General features: G+C 42.7%; 2 protein-coding genes and 1 pseudogene across 10 annotated transcripts in view; 1 reads left to right on the top strand and 2 right to left on the bottom strand.

Annotated features, from left to right (window-relative positions):
* The window catches only part of TMEM62 (transmembrane protein 62), a 47,709-nt gene extending 47,324 nt beyond the window's left edge, over nucleotides 1-385 (bottom strand). For all 3 annotated transcript variants that reach the window (XM_045395339.2, XM_045395340.2, XM_073995642.1), the window contains exon 1: nucleotides 179-385. The gene's annotated coding sequence lies outside the window, so the exon portion shown is untranslated. The remainder of the gene's footprint in view (nucleotides 1-178) is intronic.
* Nucleotides 386-1,998: 1,613 nt separating this feature from the next.
* On the bottom strand, nucleotides 1,999-5,934 carry LOC102142389 (signal peptidase complex subunit 2-like; annotated as a pseudogene).
* Nucleotides 5,935-23,789: 17,855 nt separating this feature from the next.
* UBR1 (ubiquitin protein ligase E3 component n-recognin 1) overlaps nucleotides 23,790-24,035 on the top strand; it is a 156,171-nt gene continuing 155,925 nt past the window's right edge. For all 7 annotated transcript variants that reach the window (XR_012414843.1, XR_010588036.1, XR_012414844.1 and 4 more), the window contains exon 1: nucleotides 23,790-23,883. Coding sequence is in view for 3 of the 7 variants with exons in the window: in XM_065547841.2 (XP_065403913.1) it covers nucleotides 23,803-23,883 (81 nt within the window). In the remaining 4 variants the exon portion in view is untranslated. The remainder of the gene's footprint in view (nucleotides 23,884-24,035) is intronic.

Below are 24,035 nucleotides of genomic sequence, written 5' to 3'. Positions count from 1 at the left end.
GGCTCGTTTTGCGTAAGTAATGCGATCAAAGAAAAGGGAACCGAAACTCTGAACACCAATGACGGTGGCCGAGTGGTGGCGGGCAAGGAGACCGGGACCAGTGGCCAGGAGGCCAGGGCTAGAGTCCTGGCTCCGCCTTGGTCATTCACTCCTGACCTCAGCGGGTCGATCTCCTTACCTGTAAAACAGAGTTAATAACACCTTCCGTGCGCACTTTGCAGGGTTGTATCAAAGTGAGAATGTATGAGGACGCCTTTCACATTGTCTCACAAATGTGTCAGGTGGCTTCCTCTGGCCCCTTCTGATTATTAACGTGCCTCCATAGGTTTTCTTTTCTTTCCCTTCCCCTTCCCGCTGCCGTTCCCCTTTCCTTCACTTCTCAGACAGGATCTCACTCTGTCCCCCAGGCAGGAATGCAGTGGCGCGATCACGGCCCACTGCAGCCTTGACCTCCCTGGCCTCAAGTAGCTGGAACTACAGGTTCGCACCATCACGCCCAGCTATTTTTTAAATATAGTTTTTGTAGAGACTAGGGTCTCTGTGTTGCCCAAGCTGGCCTCGGAACTCCTGGGTTCAAGCGATCCTCCCGCCTCGCAAAGTGCTGGGACCACCGCTCCCGGCAGCATAGGTTTTCTATAGATGTTAATTCCTATGTTTTGTGAAAGTTATTTTTCCCTTAACCTGATTTCACATGCAACTGATTAACTAATACTGCAACACGGTGGTATACTATTCATTTAATAAATATTAAATACTTCCTATGGGCAAGGCCCAGGAGAATTAGATTCAGCCCTACCTTAACTTATCTAACCACTCCCTTATTGTTGATTTTTGAATTGTTTATTATATATTGGTGTTCTGAGTAATTTATTTTCACATCTGCCTTCCTTTTATTGAAAAAAATTTTAGACAATGGCAGTTAATAAAAGGCACAAACAAATCAACAGGGATATACTAGTGGAAAACACAATATAAAACTAAAATGTCATTGGTTTCTTTAATTGGTTAGGAGCACAAAATGTAACAGGCAGAAGGTCTGTTTCAAACAAATTAAAAAGCCATGTGTATTTTAAATTCTCCCCAAATCAGATATATACACACCCACAAAAATAGTGTGTGAAGGAAAGCTATCACACACGAGAAGTCGTATACTGAATTCTTCAAGGAAACACATGTGGAAATACGAATTAACAAAGTCAGCAACAGATGAATATATTTTTTAATTGAGTCTTAAAATGCTACATGACCCAAAACTATACTATATAAAGTACTGCTAGGTACAAAGGAAAAGTCTGTACAGCTTTTAGCAAAACTGCTTTCCCAGAAAAGCAAATTAAAATAATGCAATCAGCAGACCAAGGAGACTACAGCTAGACATCAGAGCTACAACTTCTCATATCTGTGTCAGAAAATCCTATTTATCCAGAATAGACTAAAATTTTGGGATAAAACAGGAACTTTTTAACTTTTTTTTACTTTATCCATTTTGAGTTATTTTTATCTCCCCCACCTCCCAAACCAGTAATTCAGCAAGATCCAGCAGAAAGAGGGCTACTTTTAGAATTAGCTATTTTATTTTTCTTTCTATGGCGAGACTGTCATGGAGCTTGGATATTTCAGGATCATATACATCCATGACCAGTGTCCCACTGTGGTCAAAAAACTTTATCAGGCCTCTGAGCCCAAGCTAAGCCATCATATGCCCTGTGTCCTGCATGTATACATCCAGATGGTCTGAAGCAACTGAAGATCCACAAAAGAAGTGAAAATAGTTTTAACTGATGACATTCCACCATTGTGATTTGTTTCTGCCCCACCCTAACTGATCAATGTACTTTGTAATCTCCCCCACCCTTAAGAAGGTTCTTTGTAATTCTGCGCACCCTTGAGAATGTACTTTGTGAGATCTACCCCCTGCCTGCAAAACATTGCTCCTAACTCCACCGCCTATCCCAAAACCTAGAAGAACTAATGATAATCCCACCAACCTTTGCTGACTCTCTTTTCAAACTCAGCCCGCCTGCACCCAGGTGAAATAAACAGCCTTGTTGCTCACACAAAGCCTGTTTGGTGGTCTCTTCACATGGACATGCATGACAAACTTAGCAATGGGGACTTGGTAAACTCGACTTCCCGCTGCTGCTTTGTTCTCCCCCTGGTGAAGGTCAGCTTCAAGGTGTATTTGTCATCAGACCTTTTAAGACTGGAGGACAGTTGCCAAATACCATCAGGATCCATTCCTGTAGGATCTTTCCTGTGGGTCACGACAAAGATGCTCCTCTCCTTTTATGAGGTATAAATGGTCAGAATCCAGATCATCACAAAATAGGATATGACGCACAAAACGAAAACAGGTTTGGACTCTGGAAAGGGGTGCATATAATCCCAAATCAAAGCCACTATGGCAAAAAAACAGGAGATTGTACAGATGGTGAGGCAACCATCAATTAGACCAAAATTCTCCACATATTTGTATTTTTCCAGAAGTAACTTTTTGGCAGAATCATCCAAAGAGGTTTTCACAGCTAATCCATCGCACTTGTCAATTTTTACAGGCTTATCATCTATCTTCCACTTATGCAACAAGCCGCTATGGCCACTGCCTGTCCCGCACCTGGAACCACCGCCAGCCCCACTACTGCCTCCACTACCACCACTTCTCCCACCCTGTGCAGCTGCTGCTGCCAACTTACCCACTTCTGCCTGTTCTGAGTAAAGATATGTATTTTTGGGGGAGGATGGAGTCTCTACCACCTAGGCTGGAGTGCAGTGGCGCGATCTCGGCTTACTGCAAGCTCTGCCTCCCGAGTTCATGCCATTCTTCTGTCTCAGCCTCCCCCAGCAGCTGGGATTACAGGCAACTCACCATCACGCCTGGCTAATTTTTTGTATTTTTAATAGAGACAGGATTTCACTGTGTTAGCCAGGATGGTCTTGATCTCCTGACCTCATGATCCGCCCGCCTCGGCCTCCCAAAAGTGCTGGAATAACAGGCGTGAGCCACCGCGCCTGGCTGAGCAAATATTTTTACACAAATAGTGCTCTTAAAAAAAAACTTCCCTTGAGTTTTTTCCTTGGGATATGTTGTCAGTATTGGATTTATGCCAATTTCAATTAAATTGAATTTTCAATTTAAAATTTTCAATTAAATTTTGAGTACCTTTGGAATACAATACATTGATCTAAGCAGAAAACATAAAGAAACATAAAGATAAGTAGGCAAAGAGCTATGGTTCATTATCTAAGGAGTTTATGTAAGAGAGAGACATACATACAGAAGTTTAATATGTGAAGATATGCTTTTTGCCACAAGAGATGAACAGATATAAAAGGCAGAGGGAAGGTTAAAACTAGGAGAGAGAAGCTGGGCATGGTGGCTCACGCCTGTAATCCCACCACTGGGAGGCAGAGGCGGGCAGATCACGAGGTCAGGAGATCGAGACCATCCTGGCTAACATAGTGAAAGCCCGTCTCTACTAAAACTGCAAAAAATTAGCCAGGCATGGTGGCACGCATCTGTAGTCCCAGCTACTTGGGAGGCTGATGCAGGAGAGTCACTTGAACCTGGGAGGCGGAGGTTGCAGTGAGCCGAGATCAGGCCACTGCACTCCAGCCTGGGTGACAGAGCGAGATTCCATCTCAAACAACAACAACAACAACAACAACAACAACAACAACAACAAAAACTAGCAGAGAGTACATCTTTGGAAAGAATCAAGAAAAGTTTAATTATGGATGTCGCATATAAAGGATGGGTAATATTTCTTGACTGGCAGAGATTGAGGTTGGGGTGGGTAAAAGCACTTTCCTAACAACACGAACCAAAGCATTAAGATGAGAAAATGCAGGGCATGTTGCAGGGACAGTGAATGTTTCAGTTTGCCAGCCTACACCAAGAGGAATAATGGTAATTAGACCAGACCTTTGGCTTGAGGCACATTGAGGAAGGCCTCTGTAAATGCCAAGAGTGAAGACAACAGAGTTCTGCTTTGGTGACATGGATCTGGCAACAGCATAGAGAACTGACTGTCCAGAGGACAGGTGTGAGAGAGAATCCTGTTGGAAGGAGATTGCAATAATCCAGGTAGTGGAATAATTACAAAGACCTGAAGAAGAAAGATGGGAGAATACGACCTTGAGATTAGAAAGGAGTGATCAAATGTAACAACAATATTTTTTAAAAATAAAAACTATAGAACATGGCACCTGATTGGATATTCAATGGAAGAAAATAAGAGGTTTTTTTTTAAATAGTGCCAAAATGTGGAACATAGTGACTGAGGGACCAGGGCTATAATGTATGAATGGAGAGCATTACCCATATCAATAAAATAAAATTTTGATTTTGGTTTTATCTAATACTACACCACTAGAAAATACGTGGAAGGATATTTTAAAACCAAATTTGGGAGACATGACTAAGATGATCTAATTTAAAACCCAAGCAATGTGGCATACATAAAATGCATTTGCAGAGACCTTAGAGTATTGGGGGAACCCGCTCCCAATATTTCAGCGTAGGTTCTTTCTATTTTCCATAAATGTCAGCCGGCTGAGAAATAAAGAAAAAGAGTGCAAAGAGAGGAATTTTATAGCTGAGCCACCGGGGGTGACATCACATAGCAGTAGGACTGTGATGCCCACCTGAGCCTCAAAAGCAAGTTTTTTATTAAGGGTTTCAAAAGGGGAGGTGTGTAAGAACAGGGAGTAGGTACAAAGATCACAGGCTTCAAAGGGCAAAAAGCAGAACTACTAATAAGGGTCCAACAAAGATCACAAGGCAAAGGGGAAAAGCAGAACTACTGATAAGGGTCTATGCTCAGCAGTGCACGTATTGTCTTGATAAACATCTTAAATAACAGACAACAGAGTTCGAGAGCAGAGAACCGGTCTGACCACAAATTTACCAGGACAGTTTTTCCCCACCCTGGTAAGCCTGAGGGTACTGCAGGAGACTAGGGCGTATCTCAGTCCTTATCTCAACTGCATAAGACAGACAGTCCCAGAGCAGCCATTTATAGACTTCCCCCCAGGAATGTATTCCTTTCCCAGGGTATTAATATTAATATTCCTTGCTAGGAAAAGAATTTAGCGATATCTCTCCTACTTGCACGTCCGTTTATAGGCCATCTGCAAGAAGAAAAATATGGCTCTTTTTGCCTGACCCCTCAGGCAGTCAGACCTTATGGTTGTCTTCCCTTGTTCCCTAAAAATCACTGTTATTCTGTTCTTTTTCAAGGTGCACTGATTTCATATTGTTCAAACACACATGTCTTACAATCAATTTGTACAGTTAACACAATTATCACAATGGTCCTGAGGTGATGTATATCCTCAGCTTATGAAGATAACAGGATTAAGAGATTAAAGTAAAGACAAGCATAAGAAATTATAAAATTATTATTTGGGAACTGATAAATGTACATGAAATCTTCACAATTAATGTTCCTCTGCTGCGGCTCCAGCCAGTCCCTCCATTTGGGGTCCCTGACTTCCTGCAACATTAGAGAAACCTCAAAGATACAGGAAATCATTTTCTAGAAATGGGGCACAACAAGAGGAGGAATCATGCCGTTAAAGCATTTGGACGTGGTCAAAAGTCACAAAGGCCAGCAGTCTCAATTTCAGACACTGTACTCCAACCAAGCCACTTCACTTGTGGTATTCAAAGTGAATAGGAACAGGAAATTATTTATTTAATGATGGTTAATGATTCTCCAGGGAAATACTGGTTTGACCAGCTAATCACTTCAGTTCAGTTCCTGACAGTCAAAGTTCCTGACAGTCAAAGCAGAAAGGTAAATAGAGTTCTTGTTATAAAGAAAGCAGGCAGCAATTCACCATGAAAGCAAATTTACCTAGAACCAAAGTCAAGGGAGAATATATCACTCGGACATTTAACAGTACAATGTACATTGTCACCAACAGCCACATGTTGAATTAAGCGTTTCTCATAAATATAAGATGCAGAAATTGTCTTTTTTTTTTTGGCAGGGGGTGGAGGGGGGACAGAGTTTTGCTCTTGTTGCCCAGGCTGGAGTACAATGATGTGATCTTGGCTCACTGCAACCTCCACCTCCTCGGTTCAAGCAGTTCTGCCTCAGCCTCCCAAGTAGCTGGGATTACAGGAGCCCACCACCATGCCTGACTAGTTTTTAAAAATATTTTTAGTAGAGACAGGGTTTCTCCATGTTGGCCAGGCTGGTTTCAAACTCCTGACTTCAAGCGATCCACCCGCTTTGGCCTCCCAAAATGCTAGGATCATAGGCGTGAGCCACTACACCTGGCCATAATTGTCTTCAAATCACTATCTTACTGACCTTGTTAAAAATACAAAAATGTAGTATTAAATTGTTTTGTGAATTCATTTCTATAGAGAGCTAAAGTAATGTAATTAAAATAGGTTGTGTGTGTATAAAGTTTTTTTTTTTTTGAAACAGAGTCTAGGTCTGTCGCCCAGGCTGGAGTGCAGCGGCACCATGTTGGCTCTCTGCAACCTCCGTCTCCTGGGTTCCAGCGATTCTTGTGCCTCAACCTCCCGAGTAGCTGGGATCACAGGCGTGGGCCACGACGTATGGCTAATTTTTGTATTTTTTAGTAGAGACAGGGTTTTGCCAGGTTGGCCAGGCTCACCTCAAACTCCTGACCTCAAGTAATTCTGCCCACCTCGGCCTCCCAAAGTGTTGGGATTAAGATTTTTTTTTAATTATTTTTTTAAATTGTGGTAAAATAGGCTGAGCACAGTGGCTCACCCCTGTAATCCCAACACTTTGGGAGGCCAAGGCAGGTGGATTGCTTGAGCCCAGGAGCTTGAGACCAGCCTGTGCAACATGGCAAAACCCTGTCTCTACTAAAAATACAAACAATTAGCTGGGCGTGGTGGCGCATGCGTGTAGTCTCAGCTACCTGGGAGGCTGAGGTGGGAGGATCACCTAAACCTAGGTGGTCAAGGCTGCAGTGAGCTGAAATTTTGCACCATGCACTCCAGCCCAAGCAATTGAGTGAGACGTTGTGTAATTCAGTGCGGTTAAGTACGTCCATATTGTTATGCAACCATCAGCACTTAACATAATGGCTTCAAGGTTCATCCATGTTGTAGCAGAATTTCCTTCCGTTTAAGGCTGAATAATATTGCATTGTATGTATAGACCACATTTTGTTTATCCATTCATCTGTTGATGAATACCTGGGTTGTTTTCCCCTTTTGGCTATTGTGTATGATGCTGCAATGATCACTGGTGTGTACTAGACATTTTAAAAGGTTTTTTTTACTTTTATTTTAGGTTTAGGGGTACAGGTGCAGGATTGTTATTCAGGTAAACTGCATGCCACAGGGGTTTGGTGTACAGATTATTTAGTCACCCAGATAATAAGCATAGTACCTGACAGGTTTTTTTTTTTCTGATCCTCTCCCTCCTCCTACCCTCCACCCTCAAGTAGGCCCATGTCTGTCATTTCCCTCTTTGTGTCTATGCGTTCTCATTGTTTAGCTCCCACTTTTAAGTGAGAACATATGGTATTTGGTTTTCTGTTCCTGCATTAATTTGCTTAGGATAATGGTCTCCAGATCCATTCATGTTGCGGCAAAGGACATAATCTCATTCTTTTTTATGGCTGTGTAGTATTCCATGGTGTGTGTGTACCACATTTTCATTATCCCATCTACCATTGATGGGCATTTAGGTTGATTCCATGTCTTTGTTATTGTGAATAGTGCTGCAGTAAATATTTGCTTGTATGTGTCTTTATGGTAGGATGAACTATTTTACTTTGGGTATATACGCTTTTTAAGCTTTTGAGGGAGCACTCCTTTTATTCCTTAACAAAACAGAAATTTGGGAAGAATTTCATCTAGGTAATCAATGCTTTTTACAAGAAACCTGAAACACCTGCAAAAGTAAAAAACTCACAGATCAAGGAATTTCTGACTTATTACAACATGGATCAACCTTAAGGACATTATACTAAGTGAAATAAGCCAGTCACAAAAAGACAAATACTGTGTGATTCCACTTATATAAGGTACCTAGAGTAGTCAAATTCACAGACAGAAAGTAGAATGGTAGTTTGCAGAGACTGGGAGGAAGTGGATGGGGAATTAATGTTTAATAGGTATACTGTTTCAGTTTTGCAAGATGAAAAAAGTCTGGAGATGGATAATAGTGATGGTTTTATGGTATGAATGTACAATCGGCCCTCCATATCCGTGGGTTCTGCATCTGTGGATTCAACCAACTGTGGATCAAAAATATTCAGGAAGGCTGGGTGCAGTGGCTCGTGCCTGTAATCTGAGTACTTTGGGAGGCTGAGGTGGGAGGATCATTTGAGGTCAGGAATTCAAGGCCAGCCTGGCCAACTTGGTGAAGCCTTTGTCTCTACTAAAGATACAAAAAATTAGCTGGGCCTGGTGGTGCACACCTGTAATCCCAGATATTCAGAAGGCTGAGGCAGGAGAATTGCTTGAACCCAGGGGGCGGAGGTTGCAATGAGACAAGATTGTGCCACTGCAATCCAGGCTGGGTGACAGAGTGAGACTTTGTCTCAAAAAAAAAAAAAAAAGAATTCAGGAAAAGGCTAGACTTAGTGACTCACACCTATAATCCCAGCATTTTCAGAGGCCTAGGCAGGAAAATCCCTTGAGGTCAGGAATTTAAGACCAGCCTGGGCTGGTCTTAAAAATTTAACTGGCCATGGTGGTGCACTCCTGTAGTCCCAGATACTTGGGAGGACAAGGCAGGAGAATCGCTTGAAATCCAGCAGGCAGAGGCTGCAGTGAGCCAACATCATGCCACTGCAATCCAGCCTGGGCAACAGAGCAAGACTCCATCTCAAAATAATAATAATAATAATAATAATAATAATAATAATAATAAATGTATACACTCTATTTCTCTATTTTTCTCCATGAAATGTTTTATTTATTTATTTATTTATTTTTTTGAGATAGAGACTCGCTCTGTCACCCAGGCTGGAGCGCAGTGGTGAGATCTCGGCTCACTGCAAGCTCCGCCTCCCAGGTTCACGCCATTCTCCTACTTCAGCCTCCCGAGTAGCTAGGACTACAGGCACGCGCCACCACGCCTGGCTAATTTTTTTGTATTTTTGGTAGAGACGGGGTTTTGTCATGTTAGCCAGGATGGTCTCAATCTCCTGACCTCGTGATCCGCCCGCCTCGGCCTCCCAAAGTGCTGGGATTACAGGCGTGAGCCACCACGCCCAGCCCACAGTAGTCTTTTTAATGCTGGAGCTCACTCTTGTTTTTGACCTCCATATTTCTCTTGACCTGCCAATAGTGATAGCTGTGGGCTTTCAGGATTAAATGATATCTACCGACTCCCACTAAGAAAGAGGTGAAACTAGCCCTCTCACAACGACCACAAGAAATGCTGCAAGGACCACTTTCATTCGTACTTCCAGACCCCATCCTTTCAAAACAATTTGTATCAGTTTTGGTTAGGTCAATATTCAGAGTTGACCTTAGCGTGACTGTGGAATTTTTATTGAGTAGAGCTGAATTCTACCCTGAGTTCTGATTGTATAGCTAAATTATGATCATATTATAGGAAAAGGGGTAAGTAAACTTTTTCTGTAAATGGCAAGATGGTATGTGAGCTGTGTTACGAGTACTCAGCTCTGCCGTTGCACTGGGAGAGCAGCCATAGTAGTAGTATCTCAATAAAACTTTATGGACACTGAAATCTGAATTTTGAATAACTTTCTTGTGTCACAAAATGTTACTATTCTTTTGATTTTTTTCAACTATTAAAAAATGTAAAAACTATTCTTAGCTCAGGGAAGTCAAAAAATGACCATAGGGGGACTAATCACAGTTTATCAACATCTGGCATAAGCTATTAGCAGGTTGTTGCCTAAAATCTCTTTATCTCATCAAATTACTATGAAGAGTTGTAGGCAGAAAGGTATTTTATTATGTAAAGGTAATTATATTCAAAGATAAGTTATTTTGAACTTAAAATCTAGTATTTTAAGACCAAACTATTTAAACACAACTAGAATTCACTAAGGAAAAGTTACAGTGAACATTGAAGAAAAAAAATTAACACTTTACCTTTTTTGTTTGTTTAACACCACTCTTAATAGTTACTGAAAATTTTGATATAACCACCAACACACACACACACGACCCCCTCACACCACCCTGATTTATGTTAATAAGACATGCAGGGGGAGTGATAGCATTAGGAAAAATAACTAATGTAAATGACAAGTTGATGGGTACAGCAAACCAACACAGCACATGTATACCTATGTAACAAACCTGCAAGTTGTGCACATGTACCCTAGAACTTAAAGTATATTAAAAAATAAAATAAATTTAAAAAGACATGGTGTAAGAGGATCACTTGAGCGCAGGAGGTCTCCCTCGATCACCCAGGCTGGATTGCAGTGGCTCGAACATGGCTCACTGCAGCCTGGACCTCCTGGGCTCAAGCAGTCCTCCTACCTCAGCCCCCTAAGTAGCTGGAACTACAGACACACACCACCACGCCTAATTTTTTTTTTTTTTTTTTTTGGTAGAGAAGGGGTTGCCCAGGCTGGTCTTGAACTGCAGGGCTCAAGCAATCCGCTGGCCTCAGCTTCCCAAACTGTTGGGATTATAGGTGTGAGCCACCCCACTGGGACCAAAGAGACTTTCATACAAATTGTTGCTATAGTCTTAATGTTTTATGTTCCCCCAAATTCATATGTTGACACCCTAACCCCCATGGTAGATGGTGTTAGGAGGTGAGCCTTTGGGAGGTGATTAGGTCATGAGGGTAAAGCCCTCATGTATGGGATTCATACCCTTAGAAAACAGGCCCCAGAGAGGTGTCTTGCACTTTCTGCCATGTGAGAACACAGCTAGAAGGTGCCATCTGTGAGCCAGAAAGCAGACCCTCACCAGACACTGAATCGCCCTTGATCTTGGACTTCCCAGCATTCAGAACAGTGATACTCAATTTATGTTACTCTGTGATAGCAGCCTGAACAGACAAAGACAGTTGGTTCCTTGGGAAACTGGATGCCTGGGAAAAGATTATATAGTTGAACCTTGAACAACAGGTTTGAACTGCATGGGTCCACTTATATGCAGATTTTTTCCAACCAAATGAGGATCGAAAATACAATATTCAGGCCGGGCGTGGTGGCTCACACCTGTAATCCCAGCACTTTGGGAGGCCGAGGTGGGCAGATCACCTGAGGTCAGGAGTTCGAGACCAGCCTGGCCAACATGGTGAAACTCCATCTCTACTAAAAATACAAAAAGTAGGCAGGTGTAGTCGCACATGTCTGTAATCCCAGCTACTCAGGAGGCTGAAGCAGGAGAATCGCTTGAACCCGGGAGGCGGAGGTTGCAGTGAGCCGAGATCGGGCCACTGCACTCCAGCCCAGCCGACAAAGCCAGACTCTGTCTCAAAAAAAGAAAATGATAATAAAAATAAAATACAAAACTTAGCCAGGCATGTGGCGCATGCCTGTAATCGCAGTTACTTGGGAGGCTGAGGCATGTGAATCGCTTGAACCTGGGAGGCAGAGGCTGTAGTGAGCTGAGACTGTCACTGCACTCCAGCCTGGGTGATGGGGTGAGACTCTGTCTCAAATAATAATAATACTAATAAGTTAATTAGATAAAATAAAATACACTATTCAGGGGAAACCTGAGTATAGAGAGGGCTGACTTTTTGTATATGCAGGTTTTGCAGGGCTGACTGTGAGATGTGAGTATGCATGGGTTTTTATATACTCTGGGGGGTCCTGGACCCAATCCCTGGCATATACCAAGGGACAACCCTATATATTAAGTGACATGGCATAAAATAAGTTATAATATCTCTGCTTTGTTACTATAGGTTCTGGTGCAAAGTAGTTCCTGGGACTAAGCTGTCACTCAACTTAGTTTTGTTGCCTTTTTATTAATGTGACAAAAAGTGTGTGTGTATGTGTGTGCGCATATTTATGACAGGAACATGACCATTTGAATAAATTTACCCAATTGTGTCTTCATTTAAACTGTCTGAAACTAATTAATGAATGTCATGTTCCTTTTCTCTTCTTTCCCCCTCACATTGAGGCTTATCTTTCTATTTCCAATAATTTTTCCTTCTCCCCTTCTTCCCTTCACTCTCTTCTAGTCATTTCCCTTCACTCTCTTCTAGTCATTTCCCTTCTTACTTTGTCTCCTGCCTGGAAGGATGTTAGACTCTTCTATAACAACTCCATTTGCCCTTCCATAAAGATCACAAGTCCTTGCTTTCTTCACTCACTTCTTTTGTTCTTTTCTCCTCTTCCAAAATTACAGTAAGATGAGAACAATGAACTATGTTCTCATCTTTCTCATTCTTGACCTTCAGTTGTGGCATTAATGAAATGATAGGGCAGTTCTGGAAATTTTAGGTAAAGGTAGCACATCCATTTAAATCTTACTCAGTCTTTTCTAGGTCTCCCTGTTTCTTTATCCATATGATTAACCCCACCTAGCCAGATCCTTTGGGTCACTGTCTTTTATTACTTTATTCATAGTCATTTTTCTACCACCCTTCCTTCGTCATTATCTCTCTGCTAGGAGTACTCTCTTAGTTTCAGGTTGAAACCAGACTCTTCAGGCAGTGTGGCTAAGAACTTCATACTAACCTGGGTTGAAACCAGTTCTGACACTTACTGTGTGACCAGACAAATCTTTAACTCCTATGACTCACTATTATCTTACCTCTAAAATGACAACTATAGTGGTCTCTCTTCCACAAGGTTGTTTTAAGGGGTAAATGAGATAATGCTTTTGGGGCTAGTGATTTTCTTATGGGATGACTGCCTAAGCCCTTTCCATCTCCATCAGCTTATTATCAGCTTAGACCTGTCATTCCCTCCATCTCCCAAATCCTCTGTACCTTTGTCCTCTGTCATCCTCCTCCTGAGTTCCTAAACTTCCTTCTGTTGTGAGATCACCAGTTCCCACATGCAGATCTTCATGTTTAGGCCATCAATTATTTATCTCTTTGGAAGATGTTAACATAGAATAGCTCAAGTATAATTGAATTACATTAAAATACCTCTGACCCAAAACAATATTACTGCATCACAAGCATCTCTGAGAAATGGGTTTATTTTATCGAAATAAAACTAAAAAGCATGTTAGAGTAGGCATGTTGGTAGCATCTTGGATCACTGGAGTATACCCAGCAAGAGCTAAAGAGGAAATGACACAAAGGAATACTGTTCAGTGAGGCTTTACACAAAGCAGTCATAACAAATCTGGAGAACTAGATTTCATCCTTGCCTTGGCTTCAGCCAACCAGACAGCAGTTTTACTACCTCATCACTACTACCTTTAATCAATAAATCAACTATTTATAGCAACACCATACATTTATATGGCACTTGGTAACTGACAAAGTAATTTCATATACATTTTCTTGTGTAATTCTTATAGCCTCCTTATCAGATAAATTTTATCATCACAATTACAGATGAGAAAATTGAGGTTCAGAGATTGTGATTTGACTTTGTAAGGAAGTAGTGAAATCAGGATTCAAGCCCAAACTCTCAAGTGTAGACCAAACTCAAGAAGATATCGTCTTTGGCATTTTTTTGTTTTTAGACGGAGTCTCTCTCTGTCGCCAGGCTGGAGTACAGCGGCGCAATCTCGGCTCACTGCAACCTCTGCCTCCCGGGTTCAAGCAATTATCCTGCCTCAGCCTTCCAAGTAGCTGGGAGTACAGGCAGGCGCCAGCACACCCAGCTAATTTTTTTGTATTTTTAGTAGAGACAAAGTTTCACCATGTTGGCCAGGATGGTCTTGATCTCTTGACCTTGTGATCCACCCATCTTGGCCTCCCAAAGTGCTGGGATTACAGGTGTGAGCCAACTCGCCCAGCCTGTCTTTGGCTCTTTTAGCTGACTTTCTTTTTAGCCTTTTGCTTTCTCACCATTCCCATATGTAATGGAAACTATGATGTGCCACCCAGATCCTCCTTCAGGAATGAAGGACTTACTCCCCCAGCTGCTCAGAGTGCTGCCAATGAGAAGCCATCAGGGACTGCCTCTGCTGAAGACAGCTGGCTTGCTCAAGTTGACCCCTTTTGCCAGGGCTACCCACATCTAATGACTGATCAACATTAAGCGCATAAAAACATTCCCTCCTGCTCCCAACTAGGGCCAACTCCGAAAGAGGGTTATTCCAGCTTCAGGATTCCCCAGAGAGTTGTTCAGCCTGCATGGCAGCTCAGTTTCTCCCTCAGTCCAATCATGTTTCCTACCTTTTGCTTCCCTTCCATGGCTGTTGATCCCAAGAATACTCCCTAATATACCTCCTGCAAGCTAATCTGTTTCAGTTTCAGCTTCTTGTGAAACCTAACCTTCAACCTATGATATGCACAATTCCAAAGAACTTGAATTTCAGGATCTCTTAAACTAATACCTACTTAAAGGTAATCTGATAAGAGGTTATCATCCCAAACATAATTGCATTTTAATAAGGTCTTGAGTTGAAAACGCTAGGACCCCTAAGAAGGAGCCTCTAATGATGAAATAAATCTGACAAGTGCTAGCCTCTAATCAGGCTTTGGACATTTTTGTGGGACCAATGCATATTTTGTGAATTGATTTTATTTTATTTTATTTTATTTATTTTTTTTTTGAGACGGAGTCTCGCTCTGTCGCCCAGGCTGGAGTGCAGTGGCCGGATCTCATCTCACTGCAAGCTCCGCCTCCCGGGTTTACGCCATTCTCCTGCCTCAGCCTCCCGAGTAGCTGGGACTACAGGCGCCCGTCACCGCGCCCGTCTAGGTTTTTTTTTGTATTTTTTAGTAGAGGGCCGGGCGCGGTGGCTCAAGCCTGTAATCCCAGCACTTTGGGAGGCCGAGACGGGCGGATCACGAGGTCAGGAGATCGAGACCATCCTGGCTAACACGGTGAAACCCCGTCTCTACTAAAAAAATACAAAAAACTAGTCGGGCGAGGTGGCGGGCGCCTGTAGTCCCAGCTACTCGGGAGGCTGAGGCAGGAGAATGGCGTAAACCCGGGAGGCGGAGCTTGCAGTGAGCTGAGATCCGGCCACTGCACTCCAGCCTGGGCGACAGAGCAAGACTGCGTCTCAAAAAAAAAAAAAAAAAAAAAAAAAAAAAAAAAAAAAAATTAACTGCTTTCCAAAATATAAAAAATATTGAAAAGTGTGGTAATCTTTTATATTGTTGCAAATCTCTCTCTCTTTTTTTTTTTTTTTTTTTTGAGCCGGAGGCTTGCTCTGTCGCCCAGGCTGGAGTGCAGTGGCACGATCCTGGCTCACTGCAAGCTCCGCCTCCCGGGTTCTCACCATTCTCCTGCCTCAGCCTCCTAAGTGCTGGGACTATAGGTGCCCGTCACCACGCCCGGCTAATTTTTTGTATTTTTTAGTAGAGACGTGGTTTCACCGTGTTAACCAGGATGGTCTCGATCTCCTGACCTCATGATCTGCCCGCCTTGGCCTCCCAAAGTGCTGGAATTACAGGCGTGAGCCACCGGGCCGGGCAATTTTCACAAATCTCTTAACGTCTGGCTTAATAAAGGTGGCTAGGTTCTTCTATCTGCTTTTGTATTCAATATATTGTGATATATTGTTTTGGTTGAAGTGTATGAAGAAAATCTGGCCTTACACAGATACATAACTGGGAAGGGGAAGAGTATTTTATTTATTTAATTTAATTTAATTTAATTATTTGTTGAGATGGAGTTTTGCATTTGTTGCCCAGGCTGGAGTGCAGTGGCATGATCTCAGCTCACTACAACCTCTACCTCCCGGGTTTAAGAGATTCTCCTGCCTCAGCCTCCGAGTAGCTGGGACTACAGGCATGCGCCACCACACCCAGCTAATTTTTGTATTTTTAATAGAGATGGGGTTTCACCATATTGGCCAGACTGGTCTTGAACTCCTGACCTCATGATCCACCCACCTCAGCCTCCCAAAGTGCTGGGATTACAGGCGTGAGCCACTGCGCCCAGCCTGTGTTTTTTGTTTTGTTTTGTTTTGAGACAGACTCTTGCTCTATTGCCCAGGCTGGAGCACAGTGGTGTGATCTCGGCTCACTGCAACCTCCACCTCCTGGGTTCAAGGGATTCTCCTGCCTCAGCATCCCGAGTAGCTGGGACAACAGATGCGTGCCACCATGCCTGGCTAATTTTTTGTATTTTTAGTAGAGATGGGGTTTCACCATGTTGGTCAGGCTAGTCTCGAACTCCCCACTTCATGATCCACCCACCTCGGCCTCCCAAAGTGCTGGGATTACAGGCATGAGCCACTGTGCCCAGCCAACAAATAGTAGTTTCTTAAAACTCAATTCATTGTGGAATCTGAAACCATATCAATGAAATGTTTGTACTCCATAGCATTACATTCTATTGTTCTATTTAGCATTTTGGATGGATCTTTTACCCATCTTTTTTTTTTTTTTTTTTTTTTTTTTTTGAGAAGGAGTCTCGTGCCCAGCTAATTTTTTTTTTCTTTTTTAGTAGAGATGGGGTTTCACCATCTTGCCCAGGTTGGTCTCGAACTCCTGACCTTGTGATCCACCTGCCTCTGCCTCCCGAAGTACTGGTGTGAGCCACTGCGTCCAGCCCTTGCTGGATTTTTAACACCTCATTTGTCATCTGGAAAATATTGATTGAGTTATACCAATCTTCCAAACGTTGACACCTGTCATTGTAATGTATCAAAAAATCACATTAATATCACCACTGATCTCATGAGGACTTTGTCAGGCTCACAGTGGCAGATATGACTTTTCCACAGTTCTAATTTTTCATTTGAAAGCTCAACTTTGTCACAGACAACAAAAACTGACAGTTGTTTTCCTCGAAGAAAAAGTCTTGTTCATATTTGAGAAAATGCCTGCCAAATACTCAAGTCTGAATAATCACAGTGATAGTTGTCAGTTGTTCTTTCAAGTAAAAAGGGTGTTCTGTGATAAAAAAAAAAAAAAAAAAAAAAAAAGTGACTGGTTGAGCTAGGAACTCAATGCAGAAGTGCTTCTTCTCAAGTCAGTTATCATACTTTTGTACATGGCAGAAAAACTTTGTGCACTTCCTATTTCATCATACAGAATGTTTAAAAGGCTCATGGGTTGAGATTTAATAAATTAATAATGTTTACTTCATCAAGGGTATTCTTAAGGGAAAGCCTTTTCCCCCCTCCCTGCCCTTTTTTAACTGCAAGTGCATGGTGGTAAAGGAACTACTACTTCACTTTGGTGAATAGTCCAGTTTGATGCCACTGCCTTGATTTTGTGCTAAGAGGCCAGTAGTTTCAGCTACCAAGCTTTTGGACTCATCAGTGCAAATACCAACATGTTTTTTTTTTTAAATAAAAGGCAAATAACTCTTTTTTGTTTGTTTGTTTTGTTTGTTTGTTTTTCTTGAATCACAGTCTGGCTCTGTCACCCAGGCTGCAGTGCCATGGCCGGATCTTGGCTCACTGCAACCTCCACCTCCTGGGCTCAAGCCATCCTCCCACCTCATCCTCCCAACAAGCTGGGACTACCGGCCCATGCCACCACACCCAGCTAATTACTTTTTGTGTTACTATAAAAATAGATTTCCCTCACGGACTTCCTGAGTCTCAAGAACTCTCATTGCATCTGTGGACATTTTTAATGACTGCAGAGTATTATATTGTATGGGAGAACAGTTTATTTAGCCAGCGTCCTTTATTGTTGGGCATCTGAGTTGTTCTTTGTTTTTTTTTTTTTTTTTTTTTTGAGACGGAGTCTTGCTCTGTTGCCCAGGCTGGAGTGCAGTGGTGCGATCTCGGCTCACTGCAAGCTCCGCCTCCCGGGTTCACGCCCTTCTCCTGCCTCAGCCTCCCGAGTAGCTGGGACTACAGGCGCCCACCACCGCGCCCGGCTAATTTTTTTGTATTTTTTTTTTTTTTTAGTAGAGATGGGGTTTCACTGTGTTAGCCAAGATAGTTTCCATCTCCTGACCTCGTGATCCGCCTGCCTCGGCCTCCCAAAATGCTGGGATTACAGGCGTGAGCCACCGCGTCTGGCCCTGAGTTGTTGTTCTTAACTTTTCTACGTTTCCAATAATTATGTAATTAAGACTTGGCTTACACCCTGAATTATTTTTCCAGTATAAAGTCTTAAAAATGGAATTGCTGGCCAGGCACGGATTGTGCCACTGCACTCCAGTTTGGGCATCAGAGCAAGACTCTGTCTCAAAAAAAAAAAAAAAAAAATGGAATTGCTGGCCAAATAGTATGCTTTTTTTTTTTTTTTTTTGAGACAGAGTTTTGCTCTGTCACCCAGGCTGGAGTGCAGTGGCGCAATCTCGGCTCACTGCAACCCCGCCTCCCGGGTTCCAGCAATTCTCTGCCTCAGGCTCCCGAGTAGGTGGGATTACAGGCGCCCACCACCACGCCCAGCTAATTTTTTGTATTTTCAGTAGAGACAGGTTTTCACCATCTTGGCCAGGCTGATCTTGAACTCCTGACCTCGCTATCCACCCACCTTGGCCTCCCAAGGTGCTGGGATTACAGGCATGAGCCCCCGTGCCTGGTCCAAATAGTATACATTTTTTAAAAAAGGCTTCAGAATATTGCCACACCATCTTCCAAGAGGTTTACCAATTTACACTTGCATTTTACGTAATAATATGGTTATCCTTCCAGCCTCTTACCAACACTATCTTCCAAAAAAAAAAAAAAAAAAAAAACTTGCCAAATTTACAGGCAATAAATCATAATTTTTTCTTATTTTTCATTTATTTGCTTACTAGTTAGGTCTTTTTCTTTTTTTTTTTTTTTGAGACGGAGTCTCGCTCTGTCGCCCAGGCTGGAGTGCAGTGGCGCGATCTCGGCTCACTGCAAGCTCCGCCTCCCGGGTTCACGCCATTCTCCTGCCTCAGCCTCCCGAGTAGCTGGGACTACAGGCGCCCACAACCGCGCCCGGCTAATTTTTTGTATTTTTAGTAGAGACGGGGTTTCACCGTGGTCTCGATCTCCTGACCCTTGTGATCCGCCCGCCTCGGCCTCCCAAAGTGCTGGGATTACAGGCGTGAGCCACCGCGCCCGGCCTTTTAGTTAGGTCTTTTTCATAAATTAATAGAAATTGGTAAGTTGCACATTTATGTCTTTCATCCGTTTTTCTTTTGGAATAGTCATCTTTAGGATTTTTTTTTTTTTTTTTTTGAGACGGGGTCTCACTTTCTTGCTGAGGCTGGCAGTGGCTTGATCTTGGCTCACTGTAACCTCTGCCTTCTGGGCGCCAGTTATCCTCCCATCTCAGCCTCTTGAGTAGCTGGGACTAGAGGCACATGCCACCAAGCCCAGCTAATTTTTGTATTTTTTGCAGAGACAGGTTTTTGCCATGTTGCCCAGGCTGGTCTGGAACTCCTGGGCTCAAGTGATTCACCCTCCTCAGCCTCCCAAAGTGCTGGGATTCTGAGCATGTGCCATGGTGCCTGGCCTCTTTGGGATTTTATCCTTTGGTCTGCCATGTCTACTGTAGACATTTCTTCCCAGTTTTTTTTAACCTTTAAGTTTTATGTCATTTATTTTTATGTTTTTAATTTTAACACAATTACATATTAGTCTTTTTATATTTATATTTTTTGCCTTTAGCAACATGCTTAAAAAAGACTTCTCCACCCCAATATTAAAAAAATGTTTACTTTTGGCAGGGCTCAGTGGCTCATGCCTGTAATTCTAGCACTTTGAGAGGCAAAGGTGGGTGGATCACTTGAGTCCAAGAGTTTGAGATCAGCTTGGGCAACATGGAGAAACCCTGTCTCTACAAAAAATACAAAAATTAGCCAGACATGGTGGTGCATGCCTCTGGTCTCAGCTGCTTGGGAGGTTGAGGTGGGAGGATCGCTTGAGTCCTGGAGGTAGAGGCTGAAGTAAGGCAAGAGCATGCCACTGCACTTCAGCCTGAATAACAAAGCAAGACCCTGTCTCCAAAAAAATAATAATAATTTTTACTTATTTACTCTTTTTAGCAGTTAACTCTTTAATGTATTAAGAATTATTTTGAGGGCTGGGTGTGGTGGCTCATGCATGTAATCACAGCACTTTGGGAGGCCAAGGCAGGCGGATCACGAGGTCAAGAGATCGAGACCATCCTGGCTATCATGGTGAAACCCCGTCTCTACTAAAAAATACAAATATTAGCCGGGCGTGGTGGCATGCATCTGTAATCCAGATACTCAGGAGGCTGAGGCAGGAGAATCACTTGAACCCAGGAGGCAGAGGTTGTGGTGAGCCGGGATCTCACCATTGCACTCCAGCCTGGGCAACAGAGCGACACTCCATCTCAAAAAAAAAAAAAAATTATTTTGAGATATGATTTGAGGTAAGGATCTGACCATCTTTTCCCAAATAGTTACTTATTATTTATTTATTTTTATTTATTTATTTTTAGATGGAGTCTCACACTGTCACCCAGGCGAGTGCAGTGGCGCGATCTCGGCTCACTGCAACCTCTGCCTCCCGGGTTCAAGCGATTCTCCTACCTCAGCCTCCTGAGTAACTGGATTTACAGGCATGCACCACCATGCCTGACTAATTTTTGTATTTTTAGTAGCGACAGGGTTTCACCATGTTGGTTAGCTTGGTTTCGAACTCCTGACCTCCAGTGATCCGCTGGCCTTGACCTCCCAAAGTGCTGGGATTACTTATAGGCATGAGCCACCAGGCTCGGCCTCTTTAAAATTTTTTATTGTGGTAAAATATACATAAAATTTATCATTTTAACCACTTTTAAGTATACCATTCAGTAGCATTAGATATATTCATATTGTTATGCAACCATTACCACTACACATCTTCAAAACTTTTTCATCTTTCCAAAATGAAACTCCATACCCATGAAACTCTATTCTCTCCTCCTCTCAGACCCTGGCAACCACCATTCTACTTTCTATGTCTATGAATTTGACTACTCTAGGTATGTATTATAAGTCAAATCATACAGCATTTGTCTTTTTGTGACTGGCTTCTTTTACATAGCCTAATATCTGTAAGGTTCATCCATGTTGTGGCATGTGTCACCTTTTCCTTCCCTTTAAAGGCTGAATAATATTTCATTGCATGTATATGCCATGTTTTGTTTATCCATTCATCTGTTGATGGACACTTGGGTTCCTGCCACCATTTGACTATACTGAATAATGCTTCAATGAACACAGGTATACAAACATCTCTTTAAGTCCCTGCTTTCACTTCTTTTGGATATATACCCAGAAGTGGAATTGCTGCATCATATGGGAATTCTATGTCTATTTTTTTTTTTAGGAACTGCTACATAATCATCTGTTTTTGCACCACTTAATAAACAGTCCTGCTGGACGTGGTGGCTCACGCCTATAATCCCAGCACTTTGGGAGGCCAAGGCAGGCAGATCACCTAAGGTCGTGAGTTCGAGACCAGCCTGACCAACATGGAGAGACCTCATCTGTACTAAAAATACAAAATTAGCCGGGCATGGTGGTGCATGCCTGTAATCCCAGCTACTTGGGAGGCTGAAGCAGGGGAATTGCTTGAATCCGGGAGGCAGAGGTTGTGGTGAGCTGAGATCACGCCACTGTACTCCAACCTGGGCAACAATAGCAAAACTCATCTGAATAAACAAATAAATAAACAAACAAACAAACAAACGGTCCATAATTTCCTTCTAACTTGAAATGCTGTATCTTTCATGTGTAAAATGCTTGAATTTGGTATAAAGTAATAAAGTGAAATGGTTAAGAACAGGGCCTTGCGAGACATTTGAACTGGATTTTATTTATTATTATTTGGTAGAGGTGGGGGTCTTGCTATGTTGCCCGTCTCAAACAATCCTCCCGCCTTGGCCTCCCAAAGTGCTAACATTACAGGGGTGAGCCATTGTGCTGGCTGAATGTCTGCTCTGTCACTTGGAAGCTGCATGTCCCTAACCAAATTCTATAACTTCTCTAAACTTCAGTTTTCTCAATTTCTCATGACAGTAAAATAGAAGTAGTAACATCTACCTACAGGATTGTTATTAATATATAGCTAGTGCTATTAATATACTAGTGATTTGATTACATTAAGATGTTAATAAGTGGCTGTTTTTCTTTTTCTTTTCTTTTCTTTTTTTTTGAGATTGAGTTTTGCTCTTGTAGCCCAGGCTGGAGAGCTGGAGAGCAGTGGCACCATCTTGGCTTACTGCAAACTCCACTTTCCAGGTTCAAGCAATTTTCCAGCCTCAGCCTTCTGAGTAGCTGGGATTACAGACACCCACCACCACACCCAGCTAATTTTTGTATTTTTAGTAGACATGGGGTTTCACTGTGTTGTCCAGGCTGGTCTCGAACTCCTGACCTCAGGTGATCCACTCACCTTGGCCTCCCAAAGTGCTGGGAGATTACAGGCGTGAGCCACTGCCCCCGACCTATTTCTGAACTTTCTAGTCTATTTCATTTATCTAGGAATGAAAGAAGAAGAAAAGAGAGTGGGGTAGCACAAGAGAACTCCAGGAGTAAAGGCATAGAGACAGGAAGGAACAAGGTAACTTTTTGGGCAATTTTTATCAAAATGTGGGACAATATCTATTGTGGATTATAATATCACTTTAATAACTACAACCAGTATTTTGGCTTAAATGCATAAACATATTGCAGTTGAATAGAAAATATGACATATCGCAAGCATTGTTTCAGAAAACTTTAGTTTCAGCGTATATATACATATTCTATATATACCCATATACTTTTGTATAGGTACAGTGATAAGATGTAAAATGTATTTATTGTGGTTGTTGGGCAAAAAAGGCTGGAAAAACAGTACTTTAGCACCCAGACGGTAGTTCATTTGAGCAGAAACATTGTTTAGGCAGGAAAGTTCTACTAATCAAGGTGGACCACAGCATTTGGAAAGCCTCCTCTGCTTTTCACATTGTTTGGAGCTTTATTTTCTTCCCTTTGTTAAAAATATACACTTTAAAATTATTTGTTTTGTAAACACTTTAAAATACTGATGAAGGTAAAGTAGCTCTTGACCACCTTCTTCCTCCAATCCGAATCCTGGCCCTCAGAGTTACTACTTTGCCCTTTCCCCTTTCAGACTTATTCCTTCAGATTTAAATGCCCATGTGTGCAAATACATAGTTTGCGGCAACTTGGCTTTTTTCCCTCTCACTTAATTTATGTTGATCTTTTCACGCAGATTTATCTTGCTCAAGAGCTGCACAGTATTTCAAAATGCGAATGTACCATAGTCTATCTTGTCTTTCATCTATCGATGAATGACTAGGTTTCCAAATTATTCCCCCCCGTGCTCCCCAATAAAGCTGGATCCCCAGCTTTTTTGTACACATGTGCAAGTGCCCACGGGGTAGAACCCTAAAAATGGAAGATGTGTGAGTACTTTCTTTTTCATTTTATAGGCTCTGGGGAACTACTGCAGGGAGGCTGGGATACAAAACACCCTCAGGCCAACAACCGGCCAGCTAGGACAGGTTCTTGCTTTAGCCCCTGACGAGTTTTCTTCCTTTCAATGGACGCTAACTTTGGCTTTTTTTTTTTTTTTTTTTTAACCTCGTAGATGCAAGTTCCCAGCACCAAATCCAGATATACAACCACTCAGCTACCAAGCGCTACGCCTAATACATTACAGGGGAAAAAAAAAATTCTCCAGTCCCTTCACGTCGTGACGCTTGCTTCCGGGAAGCGGGCCGGAAGCCGCTCCTCAGTTCTGCGTCAAACCCGACTTCAGGGGCCGTCGTAAAAGTGTCGTCCCTGTGTCTCCGACCGGCCACAGGTTTCCGCTTGCCTCTGGCCGGGGGTCGGCAACTGCAGGAGTCAGTTTCCCTCAAGATGGCGGACGAGGAAGCTGGAGGTGCGGAGAGGATGGAAATCAGCGCGGAGTTACCCCAGACCCCTCAGCGTCTGGCATGTGTAAGTCCCTATAGGCAAGTCTCTTTTGTCCTCCCCCCAGTCCCTCCCTACTGCGCTTAGGAGGATGTGGGGCTTCACCCCTTATGGCGGCTCTGGGGAGGGGGAGTTATCTGGATTGATCTGGAAGGAAGCCACTGAATAAAAAGTTAGTC

The sequence above is a fragment of the Macaca fascicularis genome, chromosome 7, assembly GCF_037993035.2.
Source record: "Macaca fascicularis isolate 582-1 chromosome 7, T2T-MFA8v1.1".
Lineage (NCBI taxonomy): Eukaryota > Metazoa > Chordata > Mammalia > Primates > Cercopithecidae > Macaca > Macaca fascicularis.
The sequence above is the reverse complement of the archived record's forward strand: the minus strand, read 5'-3'. Positions and strand labels throughout refer to the sequence as shown.